This window comes from Nycticebus coucang, chromosome 13 (assembly GCF_027406575.1).
Source record: "Nycticebus coucang isolate mNycCou1 chromosome 13, mNycCou1.pri, whole genome shotgun sequence".
NCBI lineage: Eukaryota > Metazoa > Chordata > Mammalia > Primates > Lorisidae > Nycticebus > Nycticebus coucang.
In genome coordinates this window covers 78,306,720-78,321,094 of record NC_069792.1, presented here as the reverse complement: position 1 = coordinate 78,321,094, position 14,375 = coordinate 78,306,720, and the positions used below count along the sequence as shown (strand labels likewise).

General features: G+C 36.8%; 1 protein-coding gene across 1 annotated transcript in view; it reads left to right on the top strand.

Annotated features, from left to right (window-relative positions):
* EIF3H (eukaryotic translation initiation factor 3 subunit H) overlaps positions 1 to 13,838 on the top strand; it is a 118,166-nt gene extending 104,328 nt beyond the window's left edge. The window contains exons 4-8 of the mRNA XM_053558360.1: positions 522 to 621; positions 1,735 to 1,884; positions 9,726 to 9,846; positions 12,106 to 12,238; positions 13,570 to 13,838. Coding sequence (XP_053414335.1) covers positions 522 to 621; positions 1,735 to 1,884; positions 9,726 to 9,846; positions 12,106 to 12,238; positions 13,570 to 13,667 — 602 coding nt within the window. The 3' untranslated portion in view covers positions 13,668 to 13,838. The remainder of the gene's footprint in view (positions 1 to 521; positions 622 to 1,734; positions 1,885 to 9,725; positions 9,847 to 12,105; positions 12,239 to 13,569) is intronic.
* Positions 13,839 to 14,375: the final 537 nt, after the last annotated feature.

Genomic DNA, 14,375 nt, shown 5'->3' with positions numbered 1-14,375 from the left:
CTAAAAAGACACTTTTGTGATAGCACTTTGACTTTGGTGGTTTTGTTTTTGGAATCTATATTAACAAAGAAATGTGAACAGTGATTTTAAGGTGGTTACATTTTGTTTGCAGGGCTATTCATTTTTAAGTTAGTTGAAGAATTACACAGATACATGCAGCGGATTTTCGTGTTTAATATTCATCAGTATTTTCCTCTTAATTATATAAGATGTGTAGAACGTACATTTAATTTTCAGCAAGATTACTAGTTTGAAAATAACTTTTTCAATTTTTCAATTTTTATGTTAGAGAGGAAGTTACTCTACCTATTTTAAGTAGGAAAGTGAGATCTCCACATTTTTGGTTTACTATTTGCTGTAATCGTTTGAATCTGCCTCAAATTGTAGTCTGGTTATTTATTTTGATCTTCATTTTGTAAAGATTGTGTAATTATATAACAAAATGTTCCTAGAATTGGTGTCATTTGAGCACTGGTACTGACAACATTTTTAGTAATTTCTTTCTCCTTTTCTTATTTGAGATCCCATAAAAACTGCCCAAGGGTCTCTCTCACTAAAAGCATACAGACTGACTCCTAAACTGATGGAAGTTTGTAAGGAGAAGGATTTTTCCCCTGAAGCGTAAGTATTTGAGGGCCTATGAGGCATATGGTGAAAGGCGGGTGTTTTTCTTGTAAGATTTTTTGTTTACCACATTTATTGACTCCTCAGTGTGGTGTGGTAATGCTTGTGCCTTGGTTGTCGATAGAAGTTTTATGCATGCCTGAGTGCTACTTGTTTTTTTCCTTTCCACGTTTGAATCATTCCTCAGGGAATGTCTCATCTGTTGTTCTTTCCAAGGGTGAATTCAGCTAGAGTGGAAATTAGCTACCAGATTTAAGAAATAAATGATTGTCTAAAGGGAGATGGAAAGAGTGATCAGCGGCTGTCAGGGTGTAGTAAGTCACACAGGCTGCGAGCTCTAGGTCTTGTTCTCTGAGCCCCTCTTCTTAAAGGAGTGGGAAAGATATAAACATTTTAAGACTTCAAGAACAAGTATGGCTTACTGAAAATTTTATAGGTGACAGGTATACAGAGAATTAACTGATAGAGCTGTTTTGGGATTTTATTTAATGGTATTGGAATTTTTACATTTATATTTAGAATTCTTCCATTTTCTATTAACCATAGAAGTTTTTATTTCTTTTTAAATCAAAGTTATTGGCGTTGACTTTATGTGGGACAGTTCATGTCAGTTTTCCCATATGGCTTCTGAAAACGTAAGATTCGTGGCAACTCTGAGCAGCTGCGTTCTGAACTACCGTATGTGGGGGCTAGTGCTCTGTTAACTTGTTCATCTCTGTAGTACAGTAGGCTTTTAAAGTGAACTTTCTAAGAAATAGAGGGTTTCTCTTTTCTAGCTGTTTATTTTTTATTAAGTTTTAGATGAAGGTGGTATAGCATAACTTATTGTGACATTTAAATTTTAGTATCATTGAAATTTTAAAGATACCTGATTACAAAGAATGTATAGTCTTTCTTGCCAAGAATCTTACTTTCTGGGCTTCAGCTCAAATGCCTATCCTTTTCAGAGTTATGCTTGACTTTGTAAAAGTCTAGTTTCTCCCTCTTTGTAAGAATGCTAATGAAACAAACATCCTGGAGAGAGCCTGTAATTAGGGAAAATGTATGAAATAGTCAATTTAACACTTACATCTGACCATCAGACTAAAGTATTTTTAACATGCATCACAGATTGAAAAAAGCAAATATCACCTTTGAGCACATGTTTGAAGAAGTGCCGATTGTAATTAAAAATTCACATCTGATCAACGTCCTAATGTGGGAACTTGAAAAGAAGTCAGCTGTAGCAGATAAACATGAATTGCTCAGCCTTGCTAGCAGGTAAGTGGTCCTACCTAATGAAAATTCCCTTTATTATAACTTTCTGCAAAAGTTTTTTTCCCCACAGACTTTACCTGTGAAACAAGAAGATTCCTTAAGGACATTTTGAGGTTGCTAAGATGCATATAACATTGTAGTGTTTGTCATCCCAAGGGGGGAAAGCCAAACTGAAAGAGTGAAACAAATGCATTGTTTGAATATTAATTTTTCCTATTAAAAGACCCCTCCATGGCAGGGATCCTCAAACTACGGCCTGCGACCCACATGGGGCAGTGTGATTGTATTTGTTCTCTTTTTGGTTTTTTACTTCAAAATAAGATATGTGCAGTGTGCATAGGAATTTGCTCATAGTTTTGTTTTTTTTTTTTTTTGTAGTCAAGCCCTCCAACGGTCTGAGGGACAGTGAACTGGCCCCCGGTTTAAAAAGTTTGAGGACGCCTGCTCTATGGCCTTCTTGGCTTTATTATTTGTGCTTTGATATGTAAATGCCTGCGATGGGGGAGGTTTTTTAATTTGGCTCAGTTTTATTTCTTGTACACTATCCTGAGAAGCTTGTGGTATTGTCTGGATATTTAATAATGCTCAGGAGAACAGATATACTACTTTTTTTTTCAACCAGTTACACTTGCCTCTGTTCAGATACACGCTCTGTCAGTAGTAAACTTCTACTTGTTTGAGGTTTTTAACTAAAATTGGACTTTTCTAAAGCTGATGCTGGCTTTTGCTATCTTAGACATTTGGTGATAGGATTCCTTCTAAAGTGACTGCTTTAGTTATCTAGTTGCTAAAATAATGTTCATTATCTTGGTAAATTGGTTTATTATATATGTGGTATTCTAAACCAGATTGTTTCCTTTATGAAATTAATGTTTATTTTGTACCTGTTGATTACTCTTAACAGAAATATGAATAGAATCATGTATATAGCTTCTATATGCCCTTTAAGCTTTTTTAGTGATTTTTTTGGGTGTGTGTATGTGTGTATTTTTGGATGTGTGTATGTGTGGAGACTAGCCATAGATCTGTAGAATGAAATTAAATGGACAGACAGAAGGTAATCAGTCAACATGTTTATTGTCTGAAAGAAACAAGGTATGTTTTCTTAAGCAACCACTTTGGAGCAGAAGCTCAATTATTTATCGGTTTTCTAGTTATCCTACATAAAAGCTTATTAAAAAATACAGAATTTATACTTCCTCGACGTGAGACAAGTGAGATGAGATGAACCCAAGGAAGACCAGAGACCCTGATGTTCTTTCTGCCACCTTCCACTACATTAGTCCATCTCAAAAACTGCTAGAAAGTCTTTACCGGGCTGGGAGATGGAAACTGAATGTAAGTGGAGTGTTAAGTGACACAGCCAGGTTTCAAGGCTAATTTGGCACCAAAGAGTATACTGTTTGACTGCAAACATATATGCATAAAATCTTTTAATTTGTCTATTTTAGAAGGTCATATTTTTCTTTATTGCTTTTACAAACACACTTAGCGCACCTGTATTTAAAGCATTGAGTTAAGAACCTTTTTCAGCATGCAGGGTTACAATTTGATATGTATTAAGTATATAGTTATATAATTATTTTAAATTTACTACATGAAAGCTTTTGCTCATATAATTTATGTCTTCACCTTTCCCCAGGCTTCCTTTATTGAGCATACAAAACAAATACAGCCTTTATGGTGCTTTCATATTGCCACAGAGCTGGTCTGTAATGTCCGTTTGTCCAAAGAGTATTTATAATGACTGAGAAAACGTTCCCAGTTTTCTGTACCAACTAAGAGCTAGACAGACATTTCATTATAGTTTTTATCTTCTGTATTTTTATGTGTAACAGGAAGAGAGGCCTTTGCTTTCCATGTGAAAGTATTTAAAGGGTAAATTAGTGTTCCTGCTGGGAGAAAAAAGGGGAAGCAGGGCTTGTACTAGTGGACTAGTTTGAACCAAATTGCGAGTATTATTTGGAAAGACTGAAATATATTGTTCATACATCTCAGTTTTTAATTTCTAACATTAATAGTGTGATGACAGTTATCAAAACAGTTGCCAGAAACCGTTTTTACGCAGGGTGCTATGGGGGTACTCTGGAAACGCCCAGAGGAGAGTTACAGATGGGTGTCCTGGGGCAGCCACTGCCCACCTCTTTCCTTTACCATTTTTCTTGGTGTTCCCTTTCACAACCTATATGTGGGCACCAATTTCTTCATTTACTTGATAAATGTACTCTGAATAAAATTTATTATATTCCCTTGTGTTAAAAAAATCCCAACTTTATATTTTAATTTCGTTAGATGGAAATTCTACTTATGGTTATTCCATTATAGCCTTTATTGATTTTTTTAAAAAATCTCTTACAAAGTCTTCAGCTTTTTACACATGAAAAACAATTTCGTTTTTATTTCTTCTTTCAAAAAGTAAACTGAGAGTGAGCATTATACCTTAATGATGATTCACATAAATTAATACTGTAGCCAGAGCAGACGTAACACTCTGTATCTTATTTACCTCTGTTTAAGTTATCTCTTTTCAGTCCTTTGCTTCCTTGGTAATAAAAGAAAAAGGTTGTATTATTGAAATTCCTAATAGTAAGTTTATGTTTTAGTCTTTTAGTTGAACTGGTACTGAAAAGATTCCCCACAGAATTGTTCTTGGTAGTGGATCTGATTTTCTGTGAAGGTTACCTATGAGATAGTTTGGTATTACTAATTCCTGGTGCCCTTCAAGGCCTGCACACAGATTCTTGAGTTTTTCTGGTAGGTTGTTGACGAGCATTATCATAATATAAATATTACAGAATACTTAAAGTTTATATATTTGTACTGTGGCAGTGTTCTTTCACTATAATTACACATGCTTTGAGCACATAATATTAGTATTTATATTAAAGACATCTTTTTGGTGAAGAAGGAGGGATATCTATTTTACTAGTACTTTTCTCATTGCTGAAATCACTATAGTTGGCTGCCTGACGGGGACTAAGGACTGTGTACAGACATTAGACTTTGTCTGCATGTGGCAGCACCTCTCTGTTTTTGTCCAGTGTCAGCGGTCTCCTGGTAACATCCCAGCCACAGGTGTGGTTGTGTTCGTCCCTTTATCTGATGTCCTTTGGCACTTACTGACATAAAAGACTTACTGAACAACTTATCATGTAGTTAATGGTATTTCTTACTTAATATAGCTCTTTGGGCCTCAATGCACTCATTAGTGAAAATGAAAGGATCAGTTCCCTGAGATCAGTCCTCACCTGTCGTCTTGTCTTGTTGGGACATCCGTAGGTTATTCGTTCTCCTACTTTTCTGTGGGTTTTTGGTTCCTTTCTCTACTACCCATTCTTTTTTGTTAACTTATAGACTTTCCCCCCATTAAATAAGTTTTTAAATGTTCCTCAGTCAAATTGAAAGAATAATGCAATGAACACCCACCCATAAACGTTCTACCCAGATCCACCAAGTGTGTATCTCGCCACATTTCCACCCACTGTATACATAAGCACATGCTTTTTCTACCCTGAATTATTTAAATTATAGACATGACTTTTAATCCCTGAATACTTAAGCAGGCATCTCCTAAAAATAAGAACATTTAAACTTGTTTAAGTCCCTCTGTCTTAAAAAGTAATAAACTTGCAAAAAGAATACCTTTTAGACCTCATGCCATTGGTATTCCTGTCCTGTCAGCTTTGCCGCATGTTTTTGTTTCATAGTCAGACTTCCTGATAGAGTTTCCTACATGGCTACTGTCTGTATTTCCTCATTTCCCACCTGCCCTAATACTTTGCAGTGCTCCGTCGGTTGTATGGTGTTCACTCTCTCACTGGAGTCACAGGACTTCTTTGTCACTGTGTCACTGGATGTTATAGATTCTTCAGCATTTAATACTGTTGATAAATCCTTCTTTCTGAAATTGTTTCTTTGGCATTTGCAAAACTCCTTTTCCATAGTAAACTCTCTTTTGCTCATCTCTAAACACCAGGGCTCCTCACTGTCTTCTCCATGTAGGTGTATTACTGGGGCAATTTTTGTCTTATATGACTTTTGCTTCCTTAAGCCAGGGCCTCATTATTTCTCTTTCTGATTATTTTTTCAGTCTTCTAATTTCCTGCTTTTAAGCTTTTCCTTTTTCAAAATTGTCGTGATCTTGCTAATGCAAATTATATGCTCACGTGTCATATAGCTCTTTTTCCAAGTCTTGCCTTTCTTCTGTGCTCTTGGTATACTGAATTGCTTGCAGTTTTTTTTTTTTTTAACAATATCGTGCTTTCCGTGCCAAGGTCTCTGAACATGCTGCTCAGTGTCTGCAATATCCTTTCTCACCTTCCTTGTCTGGCTATCTCTAACTCTTCCTCAGAAGCGGATCTCCTGAGCTCAAGAGTTCCAGACTAGCCCTGAGCCAGAGTGAGACCTCGTCTCTAAAAATAGCCAGGCATTGTGGTGGGCATCTGTAGTCCCAGCTACCTGGGAGGCTGAGGCAAGAGTATAACTTGAGCCCAAAAGCTGGAGGTTGCTGTGAGCTGTGAAGGCTCACAGGGCAACATAGTAAGACTCTGTCTCAGTAAAAAACCCAAACTGAAGATGTATTCATCAGATAGTCTAGGAAAGTTTCACCTGCTCCTACCAAACTATCCTTCATGCCCCTGCTGGTATCTGTTACAGCATTGACCACCACCACGTTGTATTTATCTACCTGTATTTCTCTCTTCTCACTAGAATCTGTTGAGTGTAACAATATCTTATAGAAGGTTAATCCTTAGCATGTAACAGAGTGATTGGCAAAGTTTGTACCTGGTAAAAGGTGTCAAAGGAATGAATGTGAGATTCAGTATTATAAAATTTTATTCCTGAGGTCATTTGGAAAGTAGTATGACTGTCTAATCAGTGGGTCTGGACATTGATCAGTTACTGGATGAAAATTTTTTAATTCTTCATCTTAGCACCATATGTCCAAACACTTAGGTTTGAGTGAATTAAAAACAAATGGTTAAAAAATTAGAAGAAAACAGAAAGAAATGCTTAGCTGGTTTCAGAGAAGACAAACTGTTTTAAGGTTAAAAATGACTCAGAAAATTACAATGGAATAAGATAAATACGAAATAAAATTTAATATGTTAGAAGCACTTGATTCTTATCTAGGGAATACCCAACTGAGGTTAAAAGGTAAATTTCCACACCTACAGTGCATCTTAGAATGGGTACAGGCAAAACTTACTAAAGGCAGAATACCAATGTCTACATACAATAACTAAGAAAATGTCATGAAGGCTACGTTGAACAGTTTGATGAGAATATTTCAGATTGTATATGAAACCAGCACATTGTACTCCTTGATTGCACTAATGTACACAGCTATGATTTAACAATAAAAAAGATAAATAAAAAATAAAAACAAAAATAAAATATTTAAAGATAATGTAACAAAAAAAGGTAAATTTATTCTCACACATACACACCTATTCTGTGCTCTTTCTATTATTTGAAAAATAGCTAAAATTTTCTAATTTTCTTCATTTTGCAGATGGGATCCATAATTTAATTGGATTTATTTTTTATTTATTCCCAGTATTCTGAACCTGTTTCTTTCCCAGTCTTTCCCTTCTCTATAATCTAATAGCCAACCAGCTGGCTGCTCAGGCCAGGAAACTGTAAGTCATCCTGGCTTCCTGTCTCATAGCCCACATTAGGAAAAGATCGCCAGTTCTGCCCCCAGAGAGGACCCATTTATGGTCACTTTTCTCTGTACTCACTGTCACCATCCTAGTTCAAACCACCACTATTTCTCTCTGGAATATCACGATAGATTATTGAAGGAAGAGATGCAGTCTATAAAATAGAGATAAAAATTGACTGTGGTGACTGTTTTAAAGTGTACAATTCAGTAGTTTTTAGTATATTCACAATATTGTGCAACTACTACAAGTTCTAGAACATTATCATCACCTAAAACCAAAACCTGCTAACCAGTTATTCCCTGACCCCTGTCCCCTTGCAGCCACGAGTTACTTTCTGTCTCTGGATTTGCCTGTTCCAGATGTTTCATAAAGTGGGATCCTGCAATAAGTGGATCTGTGTCTGTCTACTTTAATGTTTCCTTCTTTGCGTAATGTTTTCCAGGTTCATCTGTGATGTAGCATGGATCAGTACCTCATTCTTGTTAGGCCTGCATAATATTCTGTTGTATGGATATACAATTTGTTTATCCATTGTCTGATAGGCTTTTGGATTATTTCTACTTTTGGGGTGAATAATGCAGCTATTAACATCCTTGTACATGGTTTTATGTAGCATATATTTTCAGTTTTCTTGGATATACACATAGGACTGTAATTTCTAGGTCATGTGGTAATCTCTTTAGCTTTTTGAGGAACCCCCAAACTTATTTTCCAGAGCAGTTACATAATATTACATTCCTACCCCATTGTATGAGTATTTCAGTTTCTCCTCATCCCTACTAACATCCCATAGTAGACTCTTAACTGATCTCCTGGTTTCTGCTCTCCAGTCTATCTGCCTAGCAACAGAGTGATCATTTTAAAATCTAAGCCCAAACATGCATTACTCCAGTAGCACATCGTGAACACCATTCACATTGGAGTTGAGAGGTCTCATTCACCAAGCTACATCTTTGGGGAGCTGTGCAGTGCTGAGGTGCTTGTCTGGCCTTCCTGACCTATTCACTGTGCTCCAGCCAGGCCAGGCCTCTCTTTTTATCAACTCTACCTAGTTCTTACCCATCTCAGGCACTCAGGTACTCTTTTGCTTAGAATCCTTTTTCCATGGCTGACTCCTAATCTTTTTTTTTTTTTTTTTTTTTTCAGCCTGTCTCCTCAAAGAGATATTCTGATCATGTCATCAAAAGTGTCTTTTCCCTTTATTGTTCCCTCCTTCCTCCCATTTGTAATTAATTATAATATAGCTCCATGAAGATAGAGACTATGCATATCTCATTCAATGTTATCTTCCTATTCCCTAACACTGGGGCTGACACATAATAGGAGTTTAATAAATATCTGTTTGAAATTAATAAATGGGTAACTACTCCTGTCAGTTAGCTATTTCTAGAGTATTACGTATACTAACTACATGGCAGGAGATCGTTGTAGGGAGACATCAGTGAATACAGAGGTCACTGTCTCAGTCATTAGCATCCCTTTATAAAAAGATTTTAAATAATTGAGCTGCAATAGAAATTTCTGGAGAGAAGCAGTAATATTAAAGACTGTACTACAGATTAAGGGAAAGGAGCCGCTTCATCTGGCTTTGCAGAAAAAAATGCTATTATTGAAGGGCATCGCCTGTGGCTCAAAGGAGTAGGGCACCGGCCCCATATGCTGGAGGTGGTGGGTTCAAATCCAGCCCCAGCCATAGACTACAAAAAAAAGAAAAAAGAAAATGCTATTACTGAACCTATACAGAAATCTTCTTCCAGAAGTCTTAATCTGTTTGCACTGTTCTTTCCTGTGACTACTGATTTAAATGCACATTCATGGGAGTGGGGATAGAATGCTGTCATAGAAAAGGGTTCTGGAGTACTAAACTTATTTTTTTTTAATTGCGTTATTATGTCTCTGTAGGTATATTTAACATTCCCTACCCTAACATACCTGTGCTCTTATAATAAGAAACTGAGCTATTTCAGATACCCCTGAGGGTATGATATGGAAAGTTCAGCAACAAGCCGACTCAGAATCTTTCCTCTACCCTTGTTTTTATGTATATGTGTGCTCTCATTTTTTTTTTTTTTTTTAGCAAAAAGGAGATCAAGTTCTCATCTCAGAAGTGTTTAGAGCAGTGATAGAGCCATAACTTCAAATAAGATATGACTATATATTTACTTCGCATTTCAGCAATCATTTGGGGAAAAATCTACAGTTGCTGATGGACAGAGTGGATGATATGAGCCAAGATATAGTGAAATACAACACATACATGAGGAACACGAGTAAACAGCAGCAGCAGAAACATCAGGTTGGTCTTAGGGAAAAATTCAGCAAACATTCCTTTCTGAGTATGATGCTTCAAGAGTTATCTTCAAAGTGATGTCTGTTATCTTCAGTAAAGCATTAACTATTTGGTAGTAACTCTGTATCATTTTAAAAGATTATTTTTTATATGGATGTTCATAGTATATTATTTACTTAGTTATATGTTAAAGAGTGTCCTGGTATATTAAGCACAGAGCATAATACCTTAATGCCAAAGTTATGCAAATAAGAGATACATTTATTGAGAAAATCAGAGGCAGAAGATTCCAGAGTGCCACAGCTCATTTCTTTACTAACTATAATTGGTTTGGTAGTGGCTCATTGCAGCATAGTTAGCAATCTTCAGTTCATTTAAAAAATTGAGCAATTGTGATTAAGAGCAAGCAATTTTGATAGGACATAATAGACCAACTGCTGTGAAGTAAATTGTAGAATGCAGACAGAACCCTAGAATTACCTGGATATTCTGATGTGCACATATGTGCTGCTGTGGCCACTTAACCCTGGCCTTGCTCGTGTTGCTTGAAGGCCACATGTTTCACAGTTCCTGGAATATTCTTCTGGACTACTTTGCTCTGAAGTGTTTCTAGCATTTGATTCAAAGATAAGTTGATTCCAGAATGTTTATCTGTGAAGATAGTGTTTATATATGGCTGACTACTCTGTATTCCTGAAAATGTACTTTAAATTCCTAGGCACAACTAAGTGGTTCTAAGACACTGTAGTTTTAAAAAATTTTCTAGTATTGGGCGGCGCCTGTGGCTCAGTGAGTAGGGCGCCGGCCCCATATACCGAGGGTGGCGGGTTCAAACCCAGCCCCGGCCAAACTGCAACAACAACAACAGAAAAAAAATAGCTGGGCGTTGTGGCAGGCGCCTGTAGTCCCAGCTGCTCGGGAGGCTGGGGCAAGAGAATCACGTAAGCCCAAGAGCTGGAGGTTGCTGTGAGCCGTGTAACGCCATGGCACTCTACCGAGGGTGGTACAGTGAGACTCTGTCTCTACAAAAAAAAAAAATTTCTAATATCAGAGATCATATAGAGTATATAGTGAAATGTAAAATACTTTGTTTCTATCACACTCAGAATTGAGACAAAATATATAAATCTATAAAGTATGTTTTTTAACTGAAAAGATGGTGGTAGTTATAAATTGTTGATAAACTGGTGGTGGTTACAAATCTCTGATAATCTGGGAGGGAGGCGAATCACCCTGGCTTGATTTCATTCTCTTGCTGGTTCTGCCTGTATGTAAAGGATTTCCTTGGGCTATCAAATTGAATATCTGTCATCTCTGAGACAGTTGATTCCTGGAAACCAGTCTTACAGCTACCTTTCAGAGTTCGAGTATGTTTTAAAATTTGTCCTGTGGCATTTCTTCATACTTACCAGTACCATCTATACCCTTGGTAGATTTGTCTTACTTCTACGTTGTACCCCACAATGAGTACAGAAATCTTTGCAAAGCAAGTCACTCCCCTTCTTTAAGTGTCATTTCCATTGGTCTTGATAGGAATTCCAAGACTTTAAATTTTTACTAGCCACCCCCCTCCCCCCTTGGTTTCTTATTACCTGACATTTTTAAGGCTGTGTGTGTTTTGTTTTCTTCACTGATATAAAACATGGCTGTTAGCTCTCACTGTTATTGATCTTTAAGTTTATATTTGGTCTATACCTTTATATATACACCCCCACCTACTTTTCAGAGACTCATAGCAATCTAGAGTTTAAGACCATTTAAAGTATTGTCTCAGTGTCCTTAGGTAAAGCACAAATCTGTTAAGAATAGTAATGATTTTACTAAATAACATCATTGGTGTTGCTATTTTAGATCAATAGAGATAAAGTTGAAAGAATTCCCCGCGTGGTAGTTCAGTGGTTAGTTACTAAAATTAGGGTGAATCATTCACTACCCCATTGTCATAAATGATACAGTTACTGCCTTTCACTCACTCATCCTGAGCTTTGTCTTTTAAGCATACCGCTACTTAACATAATCAGTTTTGTTTTCTGAGTCATCAATTATAGTCTCTTAGAGCTCAGAGTGACACTAGAGTTTACAACAAAGGAATTTTCTTCTACTATTGACATATTTAACTTCTTAGAAGCAAGTTATCAAATACTGTCAGTCATCAAACTGAGATTAGAATCCAAAGCAATGGAGTTTTGCTGGTTGTGCAAGCAAGGGGTCTTTTTTCTCCCCAGATAGAAAAAATATCCAAATAATTTTCCTTTTGAATTTCAGTATCAGCAGCGTCGCCAGCAGGAGAACATGCAGCGTCAGAGCCGAGGAGAACCCCCACTCCCTGAGGAGGACCTGTCCAAACTCTTCAAACCGCTGCAGCCCCCCGCCAGGATGGACTCCCTGCTCATCGCAGGTATTGTTAGACCGGCCTGGTTTTCTCTGTTGCTTTGGAAGCAGAAGACAGGGAGCTGGTGTATTTTAATTGGTTACAGGGTGAATTTGAATCTAGCACCTGTAATAACTGAAATGTAAGAACTCATAAGTCTCTGTTATTTCTCAGGTCCTTTCAGCGCTTCACTCTGTGGGTATCTAAATACTTTTGAGATGGCGTTATAAACTTTCTAAAATGGAGAGGTTTTATTTGATTTATCTTTCATGAAAAAAAAAGTTTATAATCCCATAATGCAAAAGATCATTTAGGTCAGGCCCCCTTACTTTTCCTCTTCTAGCCTAGCCTTGTACAGTGGGTACTTGAATTGATTCAAGAAAATATTATCTTACTTTGGCTTAAATTTTGGCAAAAATACGATTGTAATTCTGGATGAACTTTCTCTGGGTATAGTTAAACCTTTAAACTGCAGAAATCCTGTGTTCTGTGCTAGGACTTGTGTTTGAATATATAACATTCATGTTTTTATTTGGTTATGATCTTATTTCTGTACAAATGATAAATGCTGAGTGATTCAATTAGCTAGTTGTCTGTGAAAGGTTTTATTAGAGTGAAAACGCTACTTAACGAAAAGCTGATCTTCTGCTATTTCTTGTTTCTACTGATATGTTTTAAATGTGGAAGAAAAGTATCCAAATTCCTAAATGCTTTCTAGTCCACATATAAATTTGGGAAGCCAATACAATAATTCCTTTCTTAAGGTCCCATTCAAACAGAATCATGTGTCTTATACTTTCAAGAAATGTTGCATCAGATTAGATCCTTAGCTTTAAGACAGAAAAAACAATGGCAGAGCCCTTTCTTCAAGTGGACCCTCTGCTCTCATTCTGTCTTGGTTCAGAAGAATAACGCTTAGTTTCTAAACACACGGACTGAAAACCACTGTACGTGTTCCATCTGGGTCGGGCAGGTCTGGCTGGATGGCAGTTCCGGAGTCCCACCGTTTGTGTCCTTTCTGTGCTGAGGTGAGCCAGGGCCAGTTTCTCGGTGCAGCTTCCCTCTAATCTGCATAGTCATTACATTTTGATCGACAACTAATATGTTCTTAGGACTTTTTAAAGGTAGTTTTTCTTCATTCTGAGTTTAGTCAAGAATGGAAGATAGTTTATTTTTATAAGAACATAGATTCCTTATCTCTTATGGAAAAATAGACTTTACTTTTTAGAAACTCTTGATTCAAAACAAAATACTGGTGATTCTTTATCATGTTGGTTTTCTTGTTTGACTAGTGTTCTAGGACATATTACAATTTTTGGAACATTATGACTCTCTTTTTCTCTTTCTGAAATGCACAGGCCAGATTAACACTTACTGCCAGAACATCAAGGAGTTCACTGCCCAAAACTTAGGCAAACTCTTCATGGCCCAGGCTCTTCAAGAATACAACAACTAAGGAAAGGAAGTTGACAGAAAAGAAGTTAACGTGGACTCTTGAGATCACACCAGGGCTCCTGTTGGAGGAAGTATATTTGCATATTGAAAAACACAAGGATTTCTTTAATATGATTGCCATTTTAGGTTGTAATATCTTTCTAACCAATAATAAAATAAAACAAAATTTTGACCGCTTGCTTACTTGATTTTATATATGTTTTATCTTGCTTCCTTTTGTTTTGCTTTGCTTAGCTTATACTTGTTCATTTCTCAAAAATAAAACACTTGACCAGAAGTTTCAGCAGACAAAGAACTGTAGGCTTCTACTCACCACTTTTGTAGGCTCCTGAGTGCCACATTTCAACCATGTATTGCTTGGCCCGAGCCTTGACCTCGAGGCGCTGGTACCTACTGTGACTTTTTGTGCTTCATTACTCAGAAATGAGTACCCTAGAAACCCAGACTTCATGTACTTCCCCAGACATCTCTGTCCCCAGACCTGGAATCATTTGGCCACCTTTCATCCTCTTAGGTAATGGTCAACAGTCCCCATATTCAGGCCATTGGACACAGAAAAATTTTTTTAAAGATAATTCACAAGAAGACCATATTTCATATGAAAGTGAAATTCATATTTTGTATCGTTTTATTTAGGACTTCATATTTATAATTCCAAACCGTGAAATAACCTACTGCAGTGGGTGTTGTAAGTAGGGAAGGAAGAATT